Source organism: Bradysia coprophila (genome assembly GCF_014529535.1).
Source record: "Bradysia coprophila strain Holo2 chromosome X unlocalized genomic scaffold, BU_Bcop_v1 contig_35, whole genome shotgun sequence".
In the NCBI taxonomy this organism is placed as follows: domain Eukaryota; kingdom Metazoa; phylum Arthropoda; class Insecta; order Diptera; family Sciaridae; genus Bradysia; species Bradysia coprophila.
This window is the reverse complement of record NW_023503325.1, coordinates 912,230-937,966: the sequence shown is the minus strand read 5'-3', so window position 1 is coordinate 937,966 and position 25,737 is coordinate 912,230. Positions and strand designations below refer to the sequence as shown.

At 35.1% G+C, this 25,737-nt stretch overlaps 1 protein-coding gene across 14 annotated transcripts in view; it reads right to left on the bottom strand.

The window, feature by feature from the left end:
* Positions 1–25,737, bottom strand: part of LOC119069476 (serine-rich adhesin for platelets) — a 62,361-nt gene that overhangs the window by 16,722 nt on the left and 19,902 nt on the right. For all 14 annotated transcript variants that reach the window (XM_037173529.1, XM_037173530.1, XM_037173539.1 and 11 more), the window contains exon 2: positions 21,364–21,456. In XM_037173529.1, the coding sequence (XP_037029424.1) occupies positions 21,364–21,433 (70 nt within the window). In that variant the 5' untranslated portion in view covers positions 21,434–21,456. The remainder of the gene's footprint in view (positions 1–21,363; positions 21,457–25,737) is intronic.

Sequence of the window (25,737 nt, the reverse complement as noted above, 5' to 3'; positions counted from 1 at the left end):
TAAATTGTTTGCGCTAATTTGTCCACTAATTTAGTAGAGAAAACTCGCACCATCAAACATTACGTATTTCACGTCGGGACCACAATTTTTACGTAATTCTGTTCGTAATTTCCTGTCTATGTATGATTAGTCTAAGGACCCAACTGCATTGCTTTTCCGAACACTAATTAATGATCGTATTCTCGTACATTTGCGGTAAAAGACAAAAGGGTTGGTATTATTAATAACGAACTTTCGAGAAATTTAATTTGACTTGAATGTATATTATGTGTTCTCAGTATTAATTTTCGTTATAATTTTACATAGTTTTGCATTTAACATCTATCTATACTGTAGTTGCGTATATAGTTGAGCTTAAATGGTGATTTTATGATGAAGTGTAAATAGGTCAACCTTGACGATATAATCGAATTCGTTGAAGCTGCAAATTCATATCAAATTTAGATAGACACATTAAAGAATGGTCACTGATTATAAATCAGACAAAAACCCTTTAAAGAGTAAAAAGTGACGCAAGGTCCTGCGTATACTTCCAAAATAACTGATATCGTTATAGGTGACGCATTCTGACAGATGATTTGGCTTTGTACCGTTTGAATTCCGTTCTTACAGGCAGTACTACCTCATCATCTGTCACTTTGTGAGGCAAAAGATTTTTTTTCGTGAAATTTTGTTTCATAAGTTTTTTGAGTCAATTTTTTTTTTTTTTCAGCGTAACAGCGCGGAATGCGTCACCTACAAGTCACCTACAGTTTGAAGTATGCTCAGGGACTTGCGTTACTTTTTGCAAAAATTCGGAAAGATGTTTTCTCTACATTGCAGAAGGTCCTCATCCGAATCTGCAATCAAAAAAAATTTGACCGCGAAATTTTTCCCTTACTTTTATTGACAAAAGGGATCCGTACTATACACCGTTGAGTGAAAAAGATAACTTTTTGGCCCGCTCGAATCGACAAATTTTATTCTAGCATTGACAAGCCCATACCGTCAAACACAAAGGTGTTCTTATATGGGACTTATATGGGAACCTCAAGGAGTCCCAGCTCCCAAGCGAGCATGGGTACACCCATTGTTTTTTTTCTAGAATGTCTTAGAATGTACCTACTCCAAAAATTTGAAGAAATTCTAATGAATCGTTAAGGAGACAGGTCTCGAATTGGAAACATGGACGAACGGACTAACAAAGTAACGGAGGATTCGACCAATTTGTATAGAAATTGACCTTCTTGAAAGATTGATAACCCTGCCCAATCTCCACCGATTTGAACTTGCGAGAACTCGTTGAACCACGGCAGAGTGAAGTAAACCAGGCAGTAGCGATTCATTTTCGAAACTTCAAATAAGGAACCTAATACAATGTTAATACAATTTTACTTGCAAAAAATAGGTCTACTAGATTACTCAGGTCCCTAGTCAAATCAAGCGCTCCTGTCTGGTTTACTTTATCATGCCGTGGTTGAACTCGTACGGACTTGCTTATAAAATTTATATCTTTCTTTAATGCAGAAAATTTCGGTTTTGTTATTTGTCCCACGTTTGCTTCAAATTCAAGCTACAATTAGAATCAACGAAATTTCAGCATGAATTTGTTTCAGCTGTTTTTCGGCTGATCCACACAAATAATGAAAGCGTCTTTATACAATTTTACCACTACCACACGCGTGCGTATCGGAGCTTCAACCGAATAAGCAAGTATAAAATGTTTTGATTGTATGTGTGGATCAGCTGCAAAACAGCTGGATCAAATTCATGGTGAAATTTCATTACCTCTGACTGTAAACAAAATTTGAATAACTTTCCACAAAATACATAGATAAATTTGCACCAAACTAAAGTTCAAACGCCGAAATCAAATATATTCTACGATCAATTCCTCAGCTAACAACCTTCATTGTGTTACATCGTATCCACATTTGTGCCAGACAAACTTTCATAAATTTAATTATTTTCGCTATTTCATATCAGAAATGTATCAAGACTTGATTTTGGCTTTTCTACCAACTTTCAAAGTAAAAATCTAATTTTATGGTTTGGCCAGGACTTTGTATCAGCTTTATATCGTTTTATTTGCGAATTGTTGAGATACTTCAATTAAAGTTTGTGCATTTTTTGATATAACATAAAATACACATCTAAGTAGTTTTCTTTCTCGTTCTCTAAACACGTAGGGAAAAGTGAAAATGGTTTCAAAATAAATACGTACACACGCTGGATGGTTAAAATTGTAGGGCGAAGAAAAGCTTAAGAAAATGGAAGAATTTTCAGAATTTGGAGAAAAAAAAAAACAAACGGAACGTTTGAAACTTCTTTTTACATTGTTTGGAAAATAGATAGTGCTTTCAAAAGTTCTTGTTTTCATATTTATACCGCGGGTTAGTATGTGGAAAATGGCAAAAATGCTGTTGCAAAAGTTTTCTCAAACAATTTGAAGTATTAATTATTTGTTTGTTTTTCAATTGAGACATTGATGGGTATGGTATTGACATTAATAATTTTTATAAAATGTCTTGGTCTCAATTTGAAAAGAATAACTTTAGTTTTGTGATAGTATCCAGCGTATTATTTTTTAGCCCCGTGCGAAGCACAAAGGGGCTCATAGGATTACGATGCCGTGTGTAATATCACTCTCACACAATAGGAGACACACCATATTAAAATCGCCATACGATTTGACAGATAAACTGTCAAATATATATTGCGAATGTTGAAATGTATGAAATATTGGATAAATTGGTATTGAAGCACGGGCGTAAGTGAAAAATGATATTGTCGTTTAAAACACGATGTTACCGTTTCTATATACGTTCTCTATTATCGTTAAAAAAAACTTTATTATCGTTTTTTGAACGATAATAGAGAACGTCAGATTTTTTAACGCTTAATCCCACCAACACTAATGGTGACGCCGAATCCGTAAGGTAATGACAACTGTCAACGATAACGGCAAATTCACAAATTGACGCAAAATAATTAAGTATTCACTCGACAGATTTTGATCGATCAACATGCCGGTGTGTGTAGTGCATGATCTTAGGACTCCGGTAAAGCAATTAGTGTTCGAAACGGACTTTTTTACACAAATATCGCCTCATGATTTTGAAAGTCTTATCGCTGATCAAATCTTAGTCTGATTGGAAAACTAATTACGCTCCTTTGATCAAGCGCTACCCACTGCCATTTAGTTTGATTAAAATCCGTAGAGTGAAAATTTAATTATTTTCGATCCATATATTAGACATTTGCCATTACCTTATGGATTCGACGTTACCAATTATCGTCAAAAAAACGATATTATCGTTCGTAAATTTTTCACCCAGGCCGATAATTATAGTTCATCAAATTTTCGCATTATACGTGGTTCGCGGTACACCGTGCAATTGAATCAAACTTAAAGGGGCTGAGCCAATTAAAACTCTTTAGGTAAGATAATTATAGGGTTCCCAGGTGTCCTCTTTTTAGAGTATACAATGTATACTATACATGTTCCCTTTTTTCGTCGAATTCTTTGTTTTTGCAAAAATTCACTTTTTTCATAAAATGCCCTTTTTTGTCCTCTTTTTTCATGTAACTAATTACTTTTTAGCAAATCTTTGTAGATTCGGAAACATTTTAAATAAAATGAGCGGCCATTTCTTTAGACAGTTTATGAAACATTGGTAACTGTTAATTTTTAAGGCTCGAATACCTGAAGGAAAAATATCAATTTTTCGCTGCTTTCTTTATGTGCAAAAAAAAACTTGCTTCGCTCGCATTTTTCTTCACAATTAGACATGACAAATCTTTTGCAATTCAAGGAGGTAACAAACTAAATTACGTTCAATTTCGACTTCACAAATGTTTTGCGTATGGATTCGAAAGTGGCATTATCACCTAGTACCCTAAGTTGTGAAAATAATTCGCTCATTTCGCTTTCTTCTCTATGTAATTTGCCTGTTATATTAGGCAAGCTATCATCTTTTCCAAATAAAACAGCGTCCTCTTTTCGTTCTCTTTTTTCATAGGAACCCTAGATAATATCGTCTAAAATGTAAAATTTTAAGATATTGTCTGGACGATATTAACATTTTCTGGATGAGCTACTAAATATGGGTATCGCTGTAAAGCTGAGGTCCTCCAAATTCAGATTAAATAATAATTTAATCATGTAATTGCATCAGGGAGGTCACAGCCCTTGTTATAGTTCACCGAAGTTTCATCGATTCTGAGAAATTTTCCAGAGTTCATATTTTCAGCCGTTTATCATCAAATTTTTTTACATTAATATTTGCCCCGGTAGTACACGACCTCAGCTTTCCAGCGAACCTGAACTTTTTTGGAACGATAATATCGTACAGAAGACGATATTGTCGTTTTTTGGACGACAATGTCGTCTTTGATGAAAATATCAGCTGGACGATACTATCGTTAGTATCATTTTCTGTACGACTTTATCTTTTGTTTGGACGATAATTTTTGGAACGATAAGTTATTGATAATATCATCCTGGGCGATAATATCGTCCAGTTATTTAAAAAAAAAAAAATTAAAACGATATTATCAGCCTGGACGATATCATCATCCATATCGATATTATCGTCCAGTACAGTAGACGATGTCAAACTTCGCATTTATACTGCTATTTGCCCACCAAAGACAAATCCCACAGTGAGAACGAGACCAGCGCAACAAAAACACTGACCAAAACAAGAACAATGATCAGACCGACGACACGGAGATAACTAGAATCGTAACGCTAGTTGATGTTAAGCCACATCTAACCGGACATCAGAGATCAGAACTGTTTCGGCCTCGAGGCACTGAGTTATGGCGGCCACTGACCGTTTACAACGGTGCTCTTCAGCTGTTTCCATAACTCACCTCTTCACAATACAGGCTATGATTGCTACGTGAACTGGTATTAGCGTCATAGAGAAACAGGAAATTTTAACCAATCGGTCAGTTTATAGAACCACAAAGAAGCAGGATCATTGTTTTCATGTGAATATGAGTGAAATAAAGCCATTAGAAAACAATTCCAAAAATGAATGTCCGCAGTGCAACGTACAAAAACTACAAGAACACTTATTCTTTCAATTAAACTTTCATTCACTTTCCGACAAAGAAAAGTTGTCAACAGAAATCGCACTATCATTCAATACGCCGCATTTCATACAGAAACGCAACCTCAATCATAATCAAAGTCAACGCATAAAAAAAAAACATTTCTTTAGCGGAACAAGTGCATGGAAATGATACCTATTCTAAAGTCAATGTCTTGTTTACGTCATTTTGCAAATAACTGACCATACTCAATACGAGGATTCTTGAAACTCGTTAATTTATTTTATATTTTAAAAATAAACATACAACTTGTTTGCTTGTTGTGTGTGTGTATACACGTTTTTATAATAAAATCTTCTTCGTATTTAATAGCCCGTTCTATGGTCACTTTTCGCAGTTTGCAGATTGCGCGATAAAGAAATATATTATATTATAACATACACTGCATTAAAGCATGAATTCAAAAACGAAATGATTATGTTTTTCATATCCATACCATACGTAAATAATCTAGTTTTACGTTTACATAATCTCGCGTTTTTAATGGATTCTTTTTGTACGTTTTTACTGTATTGCTGCGGAAATTTAATTAAACGTGATATTTTAAATGATTTGCATTGCAAAAGTGAGAAACAGACAAATAAACAAAGTAACTTTACTTACTGAGCAATATTTGATGCACACACTTCATACTAATCGTGAAGCGAAGAAAGTCTATTCGAATTATAGATAATATTGTTTAAGCAAGCAAAAGGAATAAGTGCTTACGCCAAGGTAAATTGGCCATATTTTTCTTATATCTTCTTTGCACTTATTCTATATGAACATAAATTCATACGAGTTCTTGTGAAATATCGATATTGTGAAGAAACACCAACAAATTATTTCCTCCGCACACTCAAAAGGAACCTCGTCGTTTTGCCTCCTCATACTTGACCGACGTGTTTTAACAAAAGAGCATGCCAAGAAAAGCATTACGAAATGGCAAGGAAAAGGTAGAATTTCAATCGAAAATCGTATCGGTATTACGCATTTTGTTGACTTCTACTGTTGTAACTTCACCGGGGGAAGTGCGGGAAATCACAGTTTCGGATAGGTTGAATGAAATACATTTTGAAATAAAATTCTACGTAACTTTAGACTCATCCCGAAAAATTCAAGGTTCTGAAAGAACAGGTTAGGACACTTACGAAGGCTGGTGAAATACAAATTTTGACAATTTAGACATATTTCCTTAAGAGTTCCTTTTTCATAGTACAAAACCGAAAAAAAGGGCCTGAAAGTTGAAGTGATATCTCTAAGGCTACAACACAAGACGGCTTGTGGTTTATTTACACGCTTATTTACACGTTCTTGGATGCAATAATGGTTTCTGATTTTTGGAAAAGTAATTCGGTTTATTGTTTTTTCATCTTTTGAAATTCCTGTTTTCAACCGAATTTTTCCATAAATTGCACAAATCTCTCGTCACACATCAAATTTCACAGATTCCTACCAATGATTTTGTTGCTTTAATGGTTTCACTTTTGCTAATTTTATTTATTAGTTCACACAAAACAAAACAAATAAAATAATTAGGCTCTCGCATATGAATTTATTTCAATTCCATATACAAGGATCAACTAAAAATTATTCTACACTATGCCAAAAAAAATGTGTTGTTTTTTTTATAAAATTGATTGAAAGTGACGAATTTAAATAACAAAATTTAAAGGGTCAAATTCTAAAATTTAAAGGAGATTTGGTTTGAGCCTTTGCTAAAAATACCAATACTTTTAAAACACAAAAATTTTTAGGAGAGAACCTAATTGAAACTTAAACCAACAGACAAAATGGCGGCAGCCACTTTTATCAGCTGATCTGAAATTTCTATGGAGTTATTGACTATCTCACCTATAAAACGTTAGGTGGCCCAGTGGCGGATTAACGTTTGTAGCGCCCCTGGCAAATAAAAATCTAGCGCCAATTTTGTTCTGTTTTTTGGTGTTTTGTTTCCTGTTTTGTTAGACAGTTTCTTCGCATGAGTGAAAGGAGGTAGTACGGACTAGAGTCACAGAATCTGCACTGATGATAACAAGAAAAAAAGAAAAGTCCAGCATAACTACCGATCTACATCAGAATTATTGTCGAAACCTTGGTTCGAAATATCAGTAAAATATGTTTGAGACAAGTGGGAAAATCAACATTGTGTAAACGACAAAAAAAGAGACTTATTTAGTTATTATTAATCAATCTTAAATATAAAAAAATGAGTTTCTATCTCAGAAGTATTGATTTTTCAACTTGCTTCAAAAAACTCTAGTTTTACCAAATTTCGGGTCACTGTAAAGATTTTAAGTCGAACAAAGTTACATTTTTTTCCTGATTCACAAGACAATATTTAAGGTCACATGTTTTTAGAGCTCACTTTGAATTTCACAATGATCATGCAAAACGAAATTCGGAAATATTTTTCAACTTTTTTCATACTTTCATCGGACTTGTAATGGCTTAATAGCTATTTTGCTAACTATTGCGTAAATGGAAATTTTGCGCAATAGATGTGAAAATTGTCAATCCGAGGCGAAGCCGAGGTTGACAACACATCGTATGCGCAAAATAGGCACGAGTTAGCAACAAGATTTTATGTATGGAAGCAATAAAATACGCACTGAAGTGCATAAAGTATTTTTTGGTGACCTTCGACACATATATATACTTTCAGAAACTCGTAGATTTTCACCTGAATTTGCAGGACAAGCTTATATCAACTCAGAATAAAAAATTGATGGGTGATAGTATTAAAATATTAGGGTATGTGTTCATGATAAAAAAATCGACAGATCTTCTGCTTTTGTTGAAAAAAGTTTGTATTTTTATGGTTTTAGCCAAAACACCTTTAAAGTGAATTTTTTGGGCTCAAGTTTTGCGCCAGGCTTTTTAAAACCCGACTTTGTCAATATTACTTGAGAGTATATGAATACAAAATATACAACATAAAAATGAGACTTGGAAGAATTTGTAAACATTTAGGTGACATACTGCCCATACTGCCATGGCTATAAAAAGTTTAAATTTCATTAAAATATTGATAACGAAATCACTCTAGAGTGATCTAAATTTGGCGCGATATTTTCGATTTCAAATTTTCCTATGTAATTTTAGAGTCATTTTTTTGCTCATAATTTTTTCCAGCGCCCCAATTTTTCCAGCGCCCAGGACAAAGTCCCGAATTGCCCATGGCATAATCCGCCACTGGGTGGCACCATGAATTGGTTGTTTACACAAACTCACTAGGGAATGTATAAAACGAAAACTTGAAGAAGAAAAATGATTTTTTATCAAGTTCACACAATCTGTGATGAATGTGCTTAACAAGACCTGTCTAAATTATCAAAATATGTCTTTCACCGACTTCGTAATCAAGAAGTGTCTTAAGCTGTTCTATCAGAACCTTGCAAAATTCAAACGTTGCAACGTCAAAAATCAAAACTTGAACCAATTGTAATGAAGAATTGAACATACCCATTTTTGACGTTTTACCGAGGGGCAAACCCCTCGATTTGCAACTCATTTGCAACTCCGATGCAACTCTTTTTTTCGCGTGCAACTCTTTGCAACTCTTTTGAGTGGTTTGCCCCTCGCGTTTTACGGAGATTCGTCGTATTATAGGTTTGTTGCAAGTAACTGTAAACACGAATTTTGACTGCCCAAACGAACACGATTTCAGATTACAGCTGCCTGTTTCAAATTGAATTTTAGACAACAAATGTTCGTTGATCGATAAAAGAATCAACGAAATCAATGTAAGGTAGCTTCTTTTTGTCGTTTTTCATGTCATTTCATCCCATACTTGTTGGAAAAATTGAAAAACATTGTTTGAAACGAGTCGTTTCCGTAGATTTTACGGCGGGTCTGTTTTAAATGATATTTTTGATTTTTTTTCCAACGAATCTCCAGAGCTTCTAGCCGCTGATACTCTTAGCCGATGGTTTCGGAAAATTAGTAAGAATTTCGTTCAGATTGGGACTGAAGTGAATTTTGTTTGCAATTTCTTTAAGTAGCTTGTAAAGATGTGTACGTCTTTGTTGCGGTACCTATATTCGCGAAAATATTTCAAGAAAATTGTGAAAATTAAAGAAAATGTGTGAAATTTCATGAAACTTGAGAAAATTTGAAAAAAATTATGAAAATTCACGAAAATTTATGAAAATTCAAGAAATTTGAGAAATTTGTGAAAATTCAAGAAAATTTGTAAAATTCAAGAAATTTGTGAAGATTCACGAAATTTGTGAAATTTTGAGAAAATTAGGATTTTTTTTTGCAAATAGGCCTAACCGAACTTCCTGACTGGGTCAAAATTCCTCTAGGTTACTTCTATGTTCCTGACTTCTGATATTTCTTGAGATATAATTCGATTGGTGTCAACAGTATCAATGCAAAAAGCACAACACACACGGCTAATTCGAAATTTCAGTTCCGTTGCCATTTGCCCACTATGATTTGGTCTATTTTGACTCTGCCGTTATTATCCGTCATAAATCAGTTGCGTAAACAAACAAAATTCCCTGCCCACTCCAATCCGTTATTATTACATCCTACTTTAATTGATGTCTTTATAGTGAGGTATATTCGATTCGAAGACATACTTATTGAGTATTGAAATTTTAAACGTGTTCAAAGGTCCGAAAGAATCTACCACTAGCTGCAATATCTCAAGTACTTATTGCTATACTACAAATTATAGTCATACTTCAAGTCACGTCAATTGAAAATTTCAGGAAAAAACCCACACAATAGTCCACAACAAATCATTTTCCAGCCATTAAAAAACGAGTCTTGTTTAAAATAAAATTGATCTAATCATTTTCTATAAATTAAACGCCTTGTTACACGTTGAAAATGTATACGCGAACATTCCAATAAAAGTGTATCCGCTGTTTAAAAAGCACTGCAGCACAAAATGTTAATAAATCGGATGAAACTGGAAATTCTCAGAACATTGAAAAACGAAAACACATTGCTGGGTATCCCGTGTCTTGATAAATGTATAATTAAAAGACATGATATTGGGTTTGAAGAAGCCGCAAAAGAACTTATCAAAAATGGACATATGTTGCGTAGAGAGTGGCTGTGCATGTAATCACAGGAGACTACTACAAACATGTTTGCCTCTTTTTTTGCACGCAGGTTTGATTGTAACTTTTTTTTTAATAATATTAAATTACTCGGTACACAACATAGGCATAAAAAACTATAAAACGAGGAATGCGAATAAATTCTCAAACGATTAAACAGTAATTGTTAGAATTATTCAAAAAAACGTGCAATTTGACTGTTAATTTCTTTGTCCTGCGACTATTTGCCGGAAACGTGTTTTTAGAATTGTACCAGTTTTTCTACTTTTCTCGGACAGTGCAAATAGAAACATAGCAAACAAATCTTCGTGAGATGGGCCCGTACGAGATTACTTCAAAAGCCTTTTCTTTCCTCACCTGGTCTTTTATTCATCTGTTTTTACTAGTTTCTCTCATAGAAATATTAAGTTGGTAAGCATGTGATAGAAGAAACATTTGAATGACATCTGGCACCTATGAGAGAGAATTTAACCAATTTTGTATGAAATTCTCTCACATGCCTCTCGCATTCTCTCCAGATCAATCTCCATCAAGTGAAAGTTTGCTGAGTTTTTTGTCTTTATTGTTTTCTAGCCATGATTATGGTTCGTCAATGAACCGAATGCAACGGGTAAACAATAAACTAGTCAAACTGAACTGAAAAGTTTTTTTTTCATTATTGGGTGGAAGCGATACATGAATAAGCTATTCGTTACCAAAACCCAGCGATACAAAAACCTAGCAAAGCATCTTTGAATCTCTCCATTTACACTTATACCTATGCTTTTTCTCATTAAAATTGCTTGGAACAACAGCTGCGCTTATTTTCATGTGAACCAACTTTTATGGTGACATTTGTTCTGTAATGACCAATGTGAAGTTGGTTCACATGAAAATAAGCCGTAGAGAATAAAGTACTATGAAAAAAATGTGGCGCCTCTACAGGCCAACTCACTTGTCCCATAACTACAAATAAACATTTTACAGCTAAATATGCTAGTATACAGCTCAAAATAGGTCTATATGTAGATCAATATAACTGTATATAGTTATGTATAGATCTCCATAAATGGATGCCTGAAACATGTCCAATATATAACAAATCGTTTCCCTCTTATATTTCACTTTTACTAAAATCCAATATGGCGGCCGGCGGGTATTTTGTTAGCACTGCTACTTTACAGTCATCCATACCTTTCAAACAAAAGCAGTAAAGAAGTAATACTATTACCACTGGAAATTTTCAAGTCTCCAAACAAAATATTCGCTGGCTGCCATATTGCATTTCAGTAAAAATAAAATATCTTGGTGAAAATGATGCTTACTTGCTGTCACGAAAGAAACGATTGGCTATGTGAGCTGTTTATAGGAATTTATTAAATTTGACTTCGTACGGTGTCAACAATACTGCAAGCAATTTAAGGATGCTGTACTATTCACGCCGTAAGTGCAGTCGAAATTAAAAATGGAAAGTGTGATAGTCATTTGTGTTCCTGTTTTGGACGATTGATTTTAGGCAATTTCGCGGATTGTAGGCCGAACGAAGTGAGGCTTACAAGCGAAAGTGCCTTAAATCAACCGTCCCAAACAGGTGCACATGTGAGTTTTCATGCAGAGGGCCGGAAACCCGAGAAAATTCGAAAAATTGCCCTCATTTTCGGCCCCGACGCATGAAAAATTCTTTTTTTGATACCAACATCGAAAGTGGATACTTTCGCCCTCGAAATTCGGCGAAAGTCAATATATATAATGCGAAAGTCGACTACATAATGTAGTAGTCAACTCCTGTCAATAAGTGTACTGCGATCAAAATTGAAATAAAGCGTGCGCCAGTGCTCTTATTGAAATTAACATACGAAGTTGATACTTTTTCATGCCTTACGCATAAATTACAGAAATTTTCTCGTAATTTAGGCTCTCGGCATGAAAATTTGTATACGGACCTGTTTTGGACGGTTGATCTTAGGCACTTTCGCTTGTCGCCCTCACTTCGTTCGGGCTACAACTCGCGAAATTGCCTAAAATCAACCGTCCAAAACAGGCACGTAAATCACTATTTGTTGCTGAATGATTTGTTAGTTATTTGTAAATTTTTGTGTGTGTTATTGTTGTGATTGCTAAATAATTAAATTTTTGATATGCCAGGGGCCTGCCGCCCCCTGGACCCCCGCATTTTCTGGCTAAATGCCTTCATATTTCAACATTTTGCTGTATTCTGCTGTTTGCGATACGTATCAACTTTCGATGTTGATATCAAAAAAAATAGTATGAACGACTCGGGGCAAAAGTAAAAAAAATTCAACCTGTGCGATTGAGGCCCTTGCCTTCGGCGCGGGCATCAACTCTCGCACACGGTTGAATTTTTTTACTTTCGCCCCTTGTCATTCAATGTACTATTCATTTTCATACAAGGAAGCGTTGAATGGTTATTTGGATCACAAGGGACGAAAGTAAAAAAATTCAACCGTGTGCGAAGTTTGCAGCCCGTGGCCGAAGACGACACCAGACGGAACACATGTTGTTGCTGTCATTTACTTTCGCATCCTCGTTTGGGGGGCGAAAGTACTTTTGCACCTCTTGTGATGTTGTGGCTTACTGAGAGTTGAATTTTTAAACTTTCGCATCTCATTCGGGAAGCGAAAATTACAATTTTCGTAGTTAGTGTAATGAAAATTTCTTTTTCATGCTTCGGGCCCGAAAATGAGGGCAATTTTTCGAATTTTCTCGGGTTTCCGGCCCTCTGCATGAAAACTCACATGTGCACCTGTTTGGGACGGTTGATTTAAGGCACTTTCGCTTGTAAGCCTCACTTCGTTCGGCCTACAATCCGCGAAATTGCCTAAAATCAATCGTCCAAAACAGGTACACAAATGACTATATCGGTTCACTGTTTCATCGACTTGTTCACTTGAAATTCAAATAGGCACACTTACGGCGTGAATTCCATTAAGAGAAATTATAGGAAAAAAGGAGATGAATAAAAAACGTAGTTCGCGAAAATTGTCGGCAATCAGCTTCCACACAGTCTTTTTGCCAATCCACCCTCAATGAGAATGGATAGATGCAATAACAACAGTTTTGCAGCAAATTTAAAGTTTATGTTGCCTGAGTTGCAAGAACCATTTACATCAATTATAAGAAAGTAGAAATTACAATAAAACAGATCATGAAACGAAATAACAAGTTTTGCTCTTTTCCGCAACTACTCTTGATTAAACGATCAAAAACCATTAACGTAGAAATATTTTCACAAACTTCAGCAGTAAATGCTATAGGATTATCAAGGCACAAGTTTTATTAATTTATGCACCACACAAAGCGTTTCATTAATTTTTGTTTTTTATTTTTTTCATCCCACAGTTTCCACTCTTGTCGTTGAAAAGTAAAATACCTAAACTCGTCCTACATACATACATATAATCTGATTATGCATTTTAGCATTTTCCAAGAGTCGATATTTCATAACAAAAATATAATAGAGCTTGTAGTCCGGGCTGCTGGTATCATCTCGCTCGCTAGGGAGTTTTAATGCAGTTTTACGATTGGATATGATTGAGGAGTCAACGTTTTCGAACTCTTTTTTTATATCTGCATCACATCTGAATATTTTTTGATGATCTCAACCAGGGCTTACTTTAGAGAATTTTAATTCTGAAAATTCCGAAAATTCTGAAAAAATTCCGAAAAGGTTCTGAAAAATTCCGAAAAATTATTTCAGAATTTTTCGGAACTTTTTCGGAATTTTTTCAGAATTTTCGGAATTTTCAGAATTAAAATTCTCTAAAGTAAGCCCTGATCTCAACGGATTCTGAAAGGTTAGTTCAATAACTAAAACTTGTAGAACCACTTCTTGTCAAGGGTCTGGATGCTAACTTTGAGACTGATTTCTTTGGCCATTCTTTAATTCATTTAGACTATGATTTACACTTTGATTGAAGGAGTTTTGGAAAGCTGATCTCAAACTCTATCCCGGATAGCTGGCCGAGCTCTGACATGTCAACGGATCGGGAGCCTCAGTATTTTTATCTGTTCACTGTTCTGGATTTAGGAAATTTTTGAGAACTCAAGGACGACAAACATTTCAATCTGTATTTTTAGCACTTTTTTGGATATAATAACTGCAAAAGGTCTCTACAGTTTCATCTTTGAGTTTCAGGAATTTTCGTTCAGGAGTGATGAAATCGTATGAACGTAGAGACTTTCTGCCTTTCTTGTATAAAAAACTAGCTCAAAAAACTGATAAAAATACATGTCATCACCGAGTTCTAGAACTAAAAAAGTTGTAGAGTTGTAGAGCAGGGAAGTAGGTGGACCTTCTGGAGTGATAGAATTCTAGGAACTGACTTCTAGCCACCTAAATATTTTTCCAAATTCAGAGGAAACTGCAAAAAAGTGATGTAAATGCTTGTTATCCTTGAGTTCAAGCTTCGGGATGGGCGTGGGAAGAATCAAGAATGCTCAGTTGCAGATCATAAAAAGACATCATGGTCCTGCGATTTTTTAGAGTTAAAACAGTTGAAATCCTTCGAAGCATTAATCGATTCTGACATTTTCCTAGAGGAAACTATAGATGCTTCCTACAGGTGACCGTTTTTTTGGGAGACTTTTTCGGGACTCCTCCATAGCTCGATGTGTCCTGGACTCTTGACAAATAAGTTTCAGTTATTGAATCAACTTTTCAGAATCCGTTGCACTCATCAAAAAATATTCGGATTTGACGGAGACTTCTAAGTTTTAGGTTTTCGAGAAAAAGCGGTGGTTACTACTTCATGAGAAACAGAAAAAAAAATATTCAGAAACATTGACCCCTCAATCTTATTCAATCGTAAAAATACATTAAAACTCCCTAGCGAGCGATATGACTTTTCCAGACATAGCAGCCCAGACTATTGGATTATATGTCTGCCTACACATACAACTGAGATATATGCAATACAGATTTGATTTTTATTTGAAGTCCTTACTCACCAACAAATAGTATGCAGAATAGAGTTTATATTTGTATTTATAGTCATTTCCATAATGTTGAAACTTTGCAAACTCTTTTTGCATTTAAAACATTTTATATTTTATTATCAACAATAATAATTCCGTCGCAGCTTCTCTTCATCTACTTGTATAAATAGGGATATGGGCTAGTAGCTCCGAAGCTATCAAGATTGGAAACTGGTCCGTGTATGAAGACTAAAACCTGGAAAGGAAATGAATGACCGAGGAAACTGTATTATACTGTATACAGGCTACAGGCTTTCAAAGGAATTTTCTACTTCGTCATTTTGCATTAAACTAAAGAAAATCCCATTTTGATACAAATATTCAACAATACAAATACAAATATTTTGATATAAAGAGGAATTTCTCTTTTGGAATGATTGAGGTGTTGGCTCCTCAAGCTGCACAACTCCTCATTCTAGAACTTTGAGATTCCAAAGGTTTTTTTTATTTTTTTTTCTCTTCTCGGTCATGCGAGCGGCACATTAGTGTCGCGGGTCAAAGTCGGTGAAAAACCCTTAAAGAAAATAAAGTGACGCAAGTACATGTGTTTACTAGCAAAACAACGACGCATTCTACGCTTGTACGCAAAAAATGTAAAAACGAAAATTTGACCGAAAAAATTCTAGAAAGAAAATGAGTCACAAGTGGCAGATGTTGAGGAAACTACTGTGAGGAAAATGTGCCCTCAAAGAATGGAATTCAAACAGAAGAAAGCACTTTGTGACGCAAACTTTTTTTGGTAACATTTTCTCCACCTACACCGATATCAGTTGTTTTTAAAAGACATCACACACCGTCAACGGGCTTTTGGCCTAACTATGACATTACCAACGAACAATTTACATGTAACACAAAGAGACGTTATCGGTACTAAATGCAAGACGCAATAACCGATTCAATCAGATGTCATTATTGTGGACAACAACCTGAAGAAACGAATTAGTGTTGCGGTTGAGTTTCGAACCCACAACTGGCAATTCAATAATTCAATGTGAAGTCTCGACTTACACACTGCGGTATCCACGCCATTAGTCGTATAAATTTATACGTCAGAGAGAGCTTTTTTCTACTTTGTTACGATCTGTCAGTTTTTCTATTTTGCGATTTAGTATGGAAATGAAAACTAAAGTTGAGATATCTTTGCTGTTTTAAGTGGTTTTTCATACTTTTTTGGACCAAAATGTTTTAAAGTGTGTTTGGAATCGATTGACATTAACAAAATAATAAAATAGAAAAAAAAATTGTAACACAATCTGTTAATGCCAATCGATTCCAAACACATTTTAAAACATTTTGGTCCAAAAAAATATGAAAAACCACTTACAACAGCAAAGATATCTCAATTTTAGTATTCATTTCCATACTACAGTGAACGACATCTCAAATGTCTCACTGTCAAATTTTTCTGAGAATTTTATTGTGTCATTGCAAATTCACAATGACATTCTCTGAAAAAAATGACAGTGAGACATTTGAGATGTCGTTCACTGTAAATCGCAAAATAGAAAAACTGACAGATCGTAACAAAGGAGAAAAAAGCTCTCTCTGACGTATAAATTTATACGACTAATGGCGTTGATTGAGTTGTTGCTGTTTTGGAAGTACACACAGGAACTTGCGTAAGTTTTTACTCTTTTCAGGGTTTTTGACTGATACCGATCAATTCAGAGAGACTCTCTTTGAAGAAGAATAAAATCGATTTTCATTCATTGGGTCTGCAAAAGGTTTTAAATCATCACCAAACAATTCACCGGATGGTTGATGGTACGATTATACCACCAGCTTTGAAGTTTGAGCAGAGCTTTTATTTATAATTTATTGGCCGACTTACACATTTTCGATATAAATGCAAACTAACATTTTATTCTTTTACATAGAATACGAGCAGCATCCATACATGGTATATTTTCATTATAAGAACTAACAACACATTCATTCAAACACTTTTCCACAAGGATGTAAATTGGCAATTTAAATCCTCTTTTACATGCTGTACAAACACACATTAAAGGTTTTCGTTTTGCTTGCGTTCACATTATACCTTGTAGAATAACACTCTATACAAATACATAGTGTGGATGTCATAATATCCAGATTTTGCCCTCAAAATATAATATGTTAGTTGGAATTATGGTTGTTTAAGGAAGGTTTATATGTATTATGCGGTGTGGAAGCTCACACTACACACCGAACACATAGTATAGCATTTTATTTAAGGATAACTTATCTAACTGCCCCAAAGGGATAATGTCTACATATGCAAAGTGTCATTTTGGCTCTTAATATTCATGGATTCGCAACCAAAGAATTACAATTGTTAATAATGAAATCTGTGGGAAAATACGAATCCCTGTTTTAGACAGTGTATAGACGTATATAAGACAAGGTGGTTAACTGATGAAGAAGGGGGTTCGGAAAAGACGTTTCATTGCACAATGTGATGTCAGTCGTAAAAAGGAAATTTGGAAAACTTAAATAACAAATTTAGTTGTTGCAAAGTTTTGGAATTAGTTTTGAAGTGTACTTGTAATTGTTGATTGGGGTGGAAGCCATAACATTGTTCAATAAATACTTTTTTAATTGTTGCTGTTATACGCACATTAAGTTTTATGCATGTGACCTTAGTTAGCACATCCTGACAGTCAGACGATGATATGTACAAGGAATAGTAGATTTGGATGCTGCAAAAGTAATTAATTTACATGAGGGATCAATTTTGTGATACAAATACAAGCGGAACTCACAAGTGAGGTGGAAAGCAACCAGCTTTGGACACTGTTATTTTAACAATTGTAGAGATTGCATATCCGAGCCGAAGGCGAAGTGTGCAGAGATAATCGAAAAACCCCGAATAAAACACTATTTCCGATATATTTGCGAAATATTATGTTTTTCACAATAATTCACGCCGTATGTGCGGTCGAAATTCAAAATGGAAAGTGCGGAGGTCTTTCTAACGTAGCGTCATTTTCATACAACGAAGCGTTGAAATGTACTTTTCGGTTCACATTTTCATCGAATCGTTCACACTTCAAATTTTAGTCACACTTGCGGCGTGAATTGTCCGGGTCAATCATGCCAAATTTCTATTTCTTATTGTGATGACATGTTTATGTTTGCAGGAACCATGTTATTATTACTGTTTAAACCATTGGTGGTGTCAAAAACAAATTTTCAGACCTATCACTCCACGAATTTGTCACAAGCATACCTGATGTTTGTGGTAAGCTTAGCTAACTCTGACGTATTGACTAACAAACGATGCTGGTAATTGTATCGGTACTTTCCCAACAAATGTCACGGAAAAAACTTTGTTGTGGACTAATAACTTGGCCAAATCTTGGTCAATTTTGATTAGTAAGTGATTTGGAAAGGTATAAATAACTCTTTCGAAATCGGCCCGGCGGAGCTTGAACCGTTTAGTGGTTCCCAAGATAAGAGCCAGGATTCCCACCTACCTCTAAATAAAAATTTTCCGTTAAATTTAGAACATTTTTCCTCTGTATTATCTGTAACAATTTTAAAACAAAAACTCGAAATTTTTAAAGAGCAACTACGTTGGCATCATTTCTCGGACTGGTAATTGTCGGTTGTTTTTAGTGTTCTTCTCACCAAATGCAATTATTGACATCGTCAAAGGTCAGTTCCTATGTGTTGGGCACTCTTTACATCAGAGAATTATACATAAATCTTCTTAGTTCTAGAACATAGGGATTCAACGAACTTCCATCCGTCTTTTTGCTCTTTTCCATGAAAAATCGTTATAATTGAGATCATCAAAGGTCAGTTCGTATGTGTTGGACACTCTTTACATCAGAAATTGATACCTAAATTTCCTAGTTCTAGAACATAGGGATTCAACGAACTTCCATCCGACTTTTTCCTCTATTCTATGAAAAATCGTCATAATTGAGATCATCAAAGGTCAGTTCGTATGTGTTGGACACTCTTTACATCAGAAATTGATACCTAAATCTTCCTAGTTCTAGAACATAGGGATTCAACGAACTTCCATCCGACTTTTTGCTCTATTCCATGAAAAATCGTCATAATTGTGATCGTCAAAGGTCAGTTCCGATGTGTTGGACACTCTTCACCTCAAAAATTGATACCTACATCTTCCAAGTTTTAGAACCTAAGAATTCAACGAACTTCCATCCGACTTTTTGCTCTAATGAAAATGTCACTTTGCGGGTTATTGTGAATGACACGGCGCGAAATTCCTCAACACCCACTGTATATGTCATATTTTGAATTAGACGGCGCAATTATGTAGCAAATTCTAAGTTTTGACTAAAACCTTTCAACATAACATTTTTCATTGTCGTCGTGAAAAATCTGTATTTTCTCCCTGCACTTGATTTTTTCAAATTTTCTAGTTGAGCGTAAAATACAGTTAATTCTAGCCGCAATATGCGTATTATAGCAAAGGTTGGAGAAAAACCAGATTAATTCACTCGGAAACAACAATAGCTCTAGCATATGTTCAAATTTACCTCACACAAATTTTAATGGAATTTTCAAGCAAAATCGTTACGGTTCAAAGTTAGTCTAATTTAATTTTTTTTTTGTGATGTTCCAAACATTTTTAAAATTGAGATGTTTGATCATATTCATGCGAGTATGATTAATTTGTGCACATATACGTTTGCTTTATGCTGAAATATGGTAAAAGGAAACAAAATGCTATACAATGACGAAAATCATTAACAGTGACTTCTAGTTCCAAAATGTTACAGGTTTGAAAATGAGTATATTTTCCCATAAAAAAAAACTCTCAAGATGAAAGAGTGGCCTTTGTGTTTCAACTTCTAAAATAAATGATTGCGTATCGGTTGAGCATGGAGGTGCGGGAAAACAGGAAAAGTAGGAAAATATGCAGTTTTTCTTGATTTCTCGCCAATAGCTACTGTTGTATATTCAAACCAGACTTTCTTAAAAAATTAATATCGCACATCATTTTTTAGGCTAAAATTCCGAAGAAATGCTTGAAAAACCAGTGAAAAACAGGCAAAACACGCTGTTTTGCTCGCCCTCTCGCTTATAACTACTGATAGACTCGATTTATTTCGATTTGTCTCATCAATACCTTTCATTTTATATGTCGCGAGCGAACACATCCCTAGATATGATTGAAAAACTAGTGAAAAACAGGGAAAACAAGCAAAACTAGCTGTTTTGTTTGCTTTCTGCAAATAGCTATCGACAAGCCTGACTTTCCTAGAAATTCGTTATTCTGATCGTCTCGTCAATACCTTTCATTAATGTATCGCATACGGTTTTTGAGTGAAAACATCCAGAGGTATGCTTAAAAAACAGGCAAAACAAATCAAAACGAAAACACTGTTCCGGGAGCTTGACTCCAAACTTCTGTCGCTGTTTTGGAGCACTTCCCGTTGAGCCGCGACAACGTTTTTACGCTAGAAAGTTAGGTGGGCAGGCAAAAGAGAGGTAAACGACGTAAAACTCATATTTTTCTTTATGTTTGGTCTCAAAACAGTCGGCGTGTTTGCCTGTTTCCCGAGGTTTTGACAGACAACAGGTTTGTCCCAACTGTAAACCCGAACCTTGACAACACGAACAACAACGATTTCATGGATAGAGATGAACAATGTTCATTGAACATAACCTAAATGTCAACAAATTTCTTTGTAAATTTTTCGTTAAAGTTTTCGTCAACCTGAAAGTTGAGGTTATATTGCCTTCTGTGGATGTAATTTGACATTTCGAAATGACCTTGTAACAAACCTACACCGTCGCATGCTTTTGCCCCCGAAATCATGTAATACAGAGACACATTATCGGTACTAAATCCTGGACGCAAACCAAATAACCGATTCAGTCACGGGTCAAACAGGGACTATTTTTGAGAAATTCTTTGAGAAATCTTTGAGAAATTTTTGAGAAATTTTTTATATTTTTGAGAAATTTGAGAATTTTGAGAAATTTGAGAATTTTGAGAAATTTGAGAATTTTGAGAAATTTGAGAATTTTGAGAAATTTGAGAATTTTGAGAAATTTGAGAAATTTTTGAGAAATTCTTTGAGAAATAATTGAGAAATTTTGAGAAATTCGATTTCTCAAAATAGTCCCTGGGGTCAAATAATTAAAAACCAATATCGCTTTATTTTAATTTTAAACCACCAAGAGAATATCCAAAAATTAAACAAAAAACATGAATCTTATAAGCTATGTTGTATTAGTATTCTGTGAAAATTTGTAATTTGCTTACCTTGACCATGAGTCGTTACCACACAACCGATTATGAGAATTGTCAATAAGTCAAACATTGAAAATGACATTTTGCAATTGCGGTGGAGAATTCCTAGAAAGTTAAAATAAGAATTAATTACTTGTGCAATCATACCAGCGAGACAAGCATACATGTGGAATGGACATAAATACTCATTTAATTGAGTTGAGCGTGGGCAATACCCTCTCTAGCAACCTAACTACATTTATTAAGGTGGTAAAAATGCAACGTAGCCTTTCCATTTTACATGTAAAACTAGGCCCCATCTTTTGGATGGGTCAGATCCCTTGACTGACTGACTACTTTTCTCAAGAAGATTTTTGTAATGCGAGCAAAAAAAAATCACTCTAAAAGTATATAAAAGTATACCAGGGTATGCGTACCCTACTTTCGATACAAAACACGTATATGAGAAATTCCAGCACTTGATCATATACTGGCTCATACGTATTTTCATTACTTAAGAGGCATCGATGATTTGCTGAAAAGTATACATTTGGGTGATTTTTAAATACTGTCTTTTGGTGATATATTTCCACCAAAATTATCATTTTTCAAGTATGTACGACCGCAATAACGACCACGAATGTGTTAGCTTTCAACATAAAATAGATTTGGTTGTAGCAGTTTGACCAACCCTGAGAAAACTGAGCAGTTTATGAAAATTTCGGTACACTGGTCACTTTTTTCAGAACTGGTCAAGTGACTACAACCAAATCTACTTTCTGTTGAAAGCTAATACATTCGTGGTCGTGTGTTTTGAAAAAAAGGTTCTGATGAAAAGATACCATCAAAAAGGCAGCACGAGATACAGACCCTGGAAAGAGGCGAATTTCTTGCTTACATATTGAATAAAAATGAAACTCGTGTGATTACGGCCCTCGCTTCGCTCTGGCCGCAAAGTTCACACTCGTCCAAACTTTAATTTTTTTCTTATCATCGATATAAAGATATTACACACACAAAATTTTGGAATGAATCCTAGAATATTACTCCAGTATATTCCATTAACGAGCTTAACCCAAAAATGTCTTTCTTAGTGGGGTAATTGTCTTTTGTGGACCATTAAGAATTACTCAACTAATAACACGATAATATCACGGGACGATACAAAAATTCTTTTAGGAATATCTCTGAGATCCCCCGACCGTCATAGCCCAACTTTGAACTTATCATCGGGAATGGAATTCCCCGTTGAATAAAAAAAGTTTTTGAAATCCGTTGAGGATTACGTCAAGCTATCGTGTTATCTAGGAACGAGACAAAAATTCTTTTGGGAATATCTCTAAGATCACCAGCCCGTTACGACCCATCTTCGAACGTAGCCTTCGTAATTTTATTCCCTGTCGATTAAAAAAAAGTTTTTGGAAATCCGTTGAGGATTACGTCAAGTTATCGTGTTATTAAGGAACGAGACAAAAATTCTTTTGGGAATATCTCTAAGATCACCAGCCCGTTACGACCCATCTTCAAACTTAGTCTAAGCAATTTAATTCCCCGTCGGTTAAAAAAAAGTTTTTGGAAATTCGTCGAAAACTACTCGAGTTATCGTGGAATCAAGCGACCAGACAAAAATTCTCTTGAGAATATCTCTAAGATCACCCGTCCGTTATAACCCATCTTCGAACTTAACCTGAGGAATTTAATTCCACGTCGATTAAAAAAAAGTTTTTGAAAATCCGTTGAAAATTAATCAAGTTATCGTGTTATCAACGAATCATCAAAGTGTGACAAACATTTTCTGTATTTAAGGTTTTTGGTCATACATTCATGCATTTTCAATCATAGTAGTGATCATTGTGGGACAAACATTTTAGGGTGTTTATCATCCGTAAGACCCATGACTTTCAGTCAAGGGAATTAGAAATTAGTCAGCAGTGTATGTTTCTGCAAACAAAGGAAAAAGGTGGTATTTTGACAGCGAGCGTCAATACGAAGTTTGTTAGAAAGGGTATTGGCTATGGCTATTTTCAAATCCAAAGACCCGAGGTGGTTTACACTTAGTCATTAGTCAATAGTCATTTTCTCTCTTCCGCTGTAAACGCAGGCGTAGGTGGACAAATGCTCCCTAGGTTAGTCCCTGTCTGTTGGCATGGACGATAATGATTTTTTTGTCTTGTGCCACAGAACTGCTACTAGCATGAACACTGAAATGACAAGTGTCGAATTTGGAGGCTTTAGTGATACGAGCGTTTAGGGTTGTTTGTATTGTATGTTTTAACTCATACAACGAAAACAAGTCATCTATCTGTACAACATAAACGCAGTGCCTACTGTGATTTCATCAGCCTCCGAATATTTTCTATGTTCGTGCTAGAAGCAGTGCTTTGCTTGTGCCCAGAAAACGACTCATTCCTGTCTCGCTCAAAACCAGTTTATTCGTACCGTCTTGTTGGGGAATACAACCTTCCCACACTCCTCAACAAAAAAGTCACATCAAGACAGTAATGTGCTATTCATATCGATAATTTTTTAGGTCAGAAACTCTGCTTCCACCTACGTAAATAGCACATATTTTGAACCCACAAAATCCACTGCCGCATAAGTATATTTATCTATGACTTTTTGGACATGGCACACGCATTCATTGTCTTGTGTAACATGTGAGACATAACAAACGGTACCCCAATTGTATAGTGTTTTAATCTAATATTAAATGGATTGTATTTGTGGGTCGTGAGTTACAACGTTGCTACAGTTGAAGACACAGAAATTTAAGCATTTTGCTTCAGCTGTTTTCAGCTGGTCCACACAAATAATCAACTCTATATTATACGTCAATTTTGATGTGTGGGGGCTTTTTTGAAAGGTCATTTCATACCCTACCAACGATAGCTGGCCGAGCTCTGACATATCAAAGAGTCGGGCGCTACTGATTTAAGAAGCACCAGTACTTTTCTCACAAGTTTATTTCACAGAAAAATGTGAATTGGTAAGCGTTTCGAATGTTTTGAACTACTTTTACTCAAAAAATTACAAGACTATGATAAATTTGAATGATATGTAACTATATGACTGGGTCTGAGTCTTCCCAAATGCAACCCAAAGCTAGAACTCAAGGAAAACTAGCATTTCCAGGTTTTTTTGTCTCTTCTTTATTTGAGGAAAGATTGATGTGTTTGGATGTTAGTTCCTAGAATGCCATCACTACGAAGAGTCAACCCACTTCCCAGTGCTAGAACTGTAGAATGGTGAGCATTTCCATCGGTTTTTTCGAACTTTCTTCTGGACTTGAGGGAAGTTTGAGATGTCTGGAGTTCAGTTCCTAGAATCACTGCGAAAGGTCTATCTTCTTCCCAAAGCTAGAACTCAAGGAAAACTAACATTTCCAGCAGTTGAAGAAGATTGAGGTGTCTGGAGGTCGTGAGTTCCTAGAACCACTGCGAAAGGTCTGTCTTCTTCCCAAAGCTAGAACCCAAGGAGAAGATTGAGATGTCTGGAGGTCAGTTGGTAGAATTCCATCACGCCGAATGGTCCACCTACTTTCCAATGCTAGAACTCAAGAATTACCAGTACTTCCATCAGTTTTATAATCTTTTTTCCTGATTTAATGAACGTTTGAGGTCTATAGTTGAACGTTTGAGGGTAGTTCCCAGAGGTCTATTATTCTATTCATTCGAAATTTATTATCGATAGCTTTGAACATGTCTAACTCAGCTGAAAGTTCGAAAGCCTTCGTTAAAGAACATTGTGTTTACGTCGGAAAAAAGTGTGTAAGAGGTTCGATGGTGTAGTTATTTGTTTACTCGCCACGCTCTGGACGCACATCCTTTCTTTTGCTGGAATTTCCTATTTTCTTTCAGAAGTGAACACGTTTCTTATATGTACGAGGTATGACTAACAGTTGTTCTCCACGAATCAAAAACGTCCTTCAATAGCAACAGGGTTACGTAAGGTACGGTATTAACGGTATTACCGACGCAGCGTCTGTCACGGTCTCACATGGTGTTTTTTTTTAAATAATAACAAGAAACGTATCGAATATATATTCATTATTTATGCTGATGGGATAATTAAATTGGATATAAAGTAAAAAAAAATCCATTTTGATTACAGTACATTAAGATGGTTGATTTTATTGATTAAATGATTTTCAATGCCTCAGATATTTACTTAGAATGAGTTATTGTTGTTAATCTGAGTGTATTAATCGATAGTTTCTATTGTTTGAATTGTATGTTTTGAATAAATGAATAGAGATGTTAGATAGTACAAGAAGAGTGGCAAAAAAAACACGATGAGTCATACGCACTGTAATTTTGATAACTAACACTGGGAAGATAATTTATCATTGTTTGGCAGATTCAATGATTAATCTCTACGTAATATCTCATTTAATTATTAATGTAAATT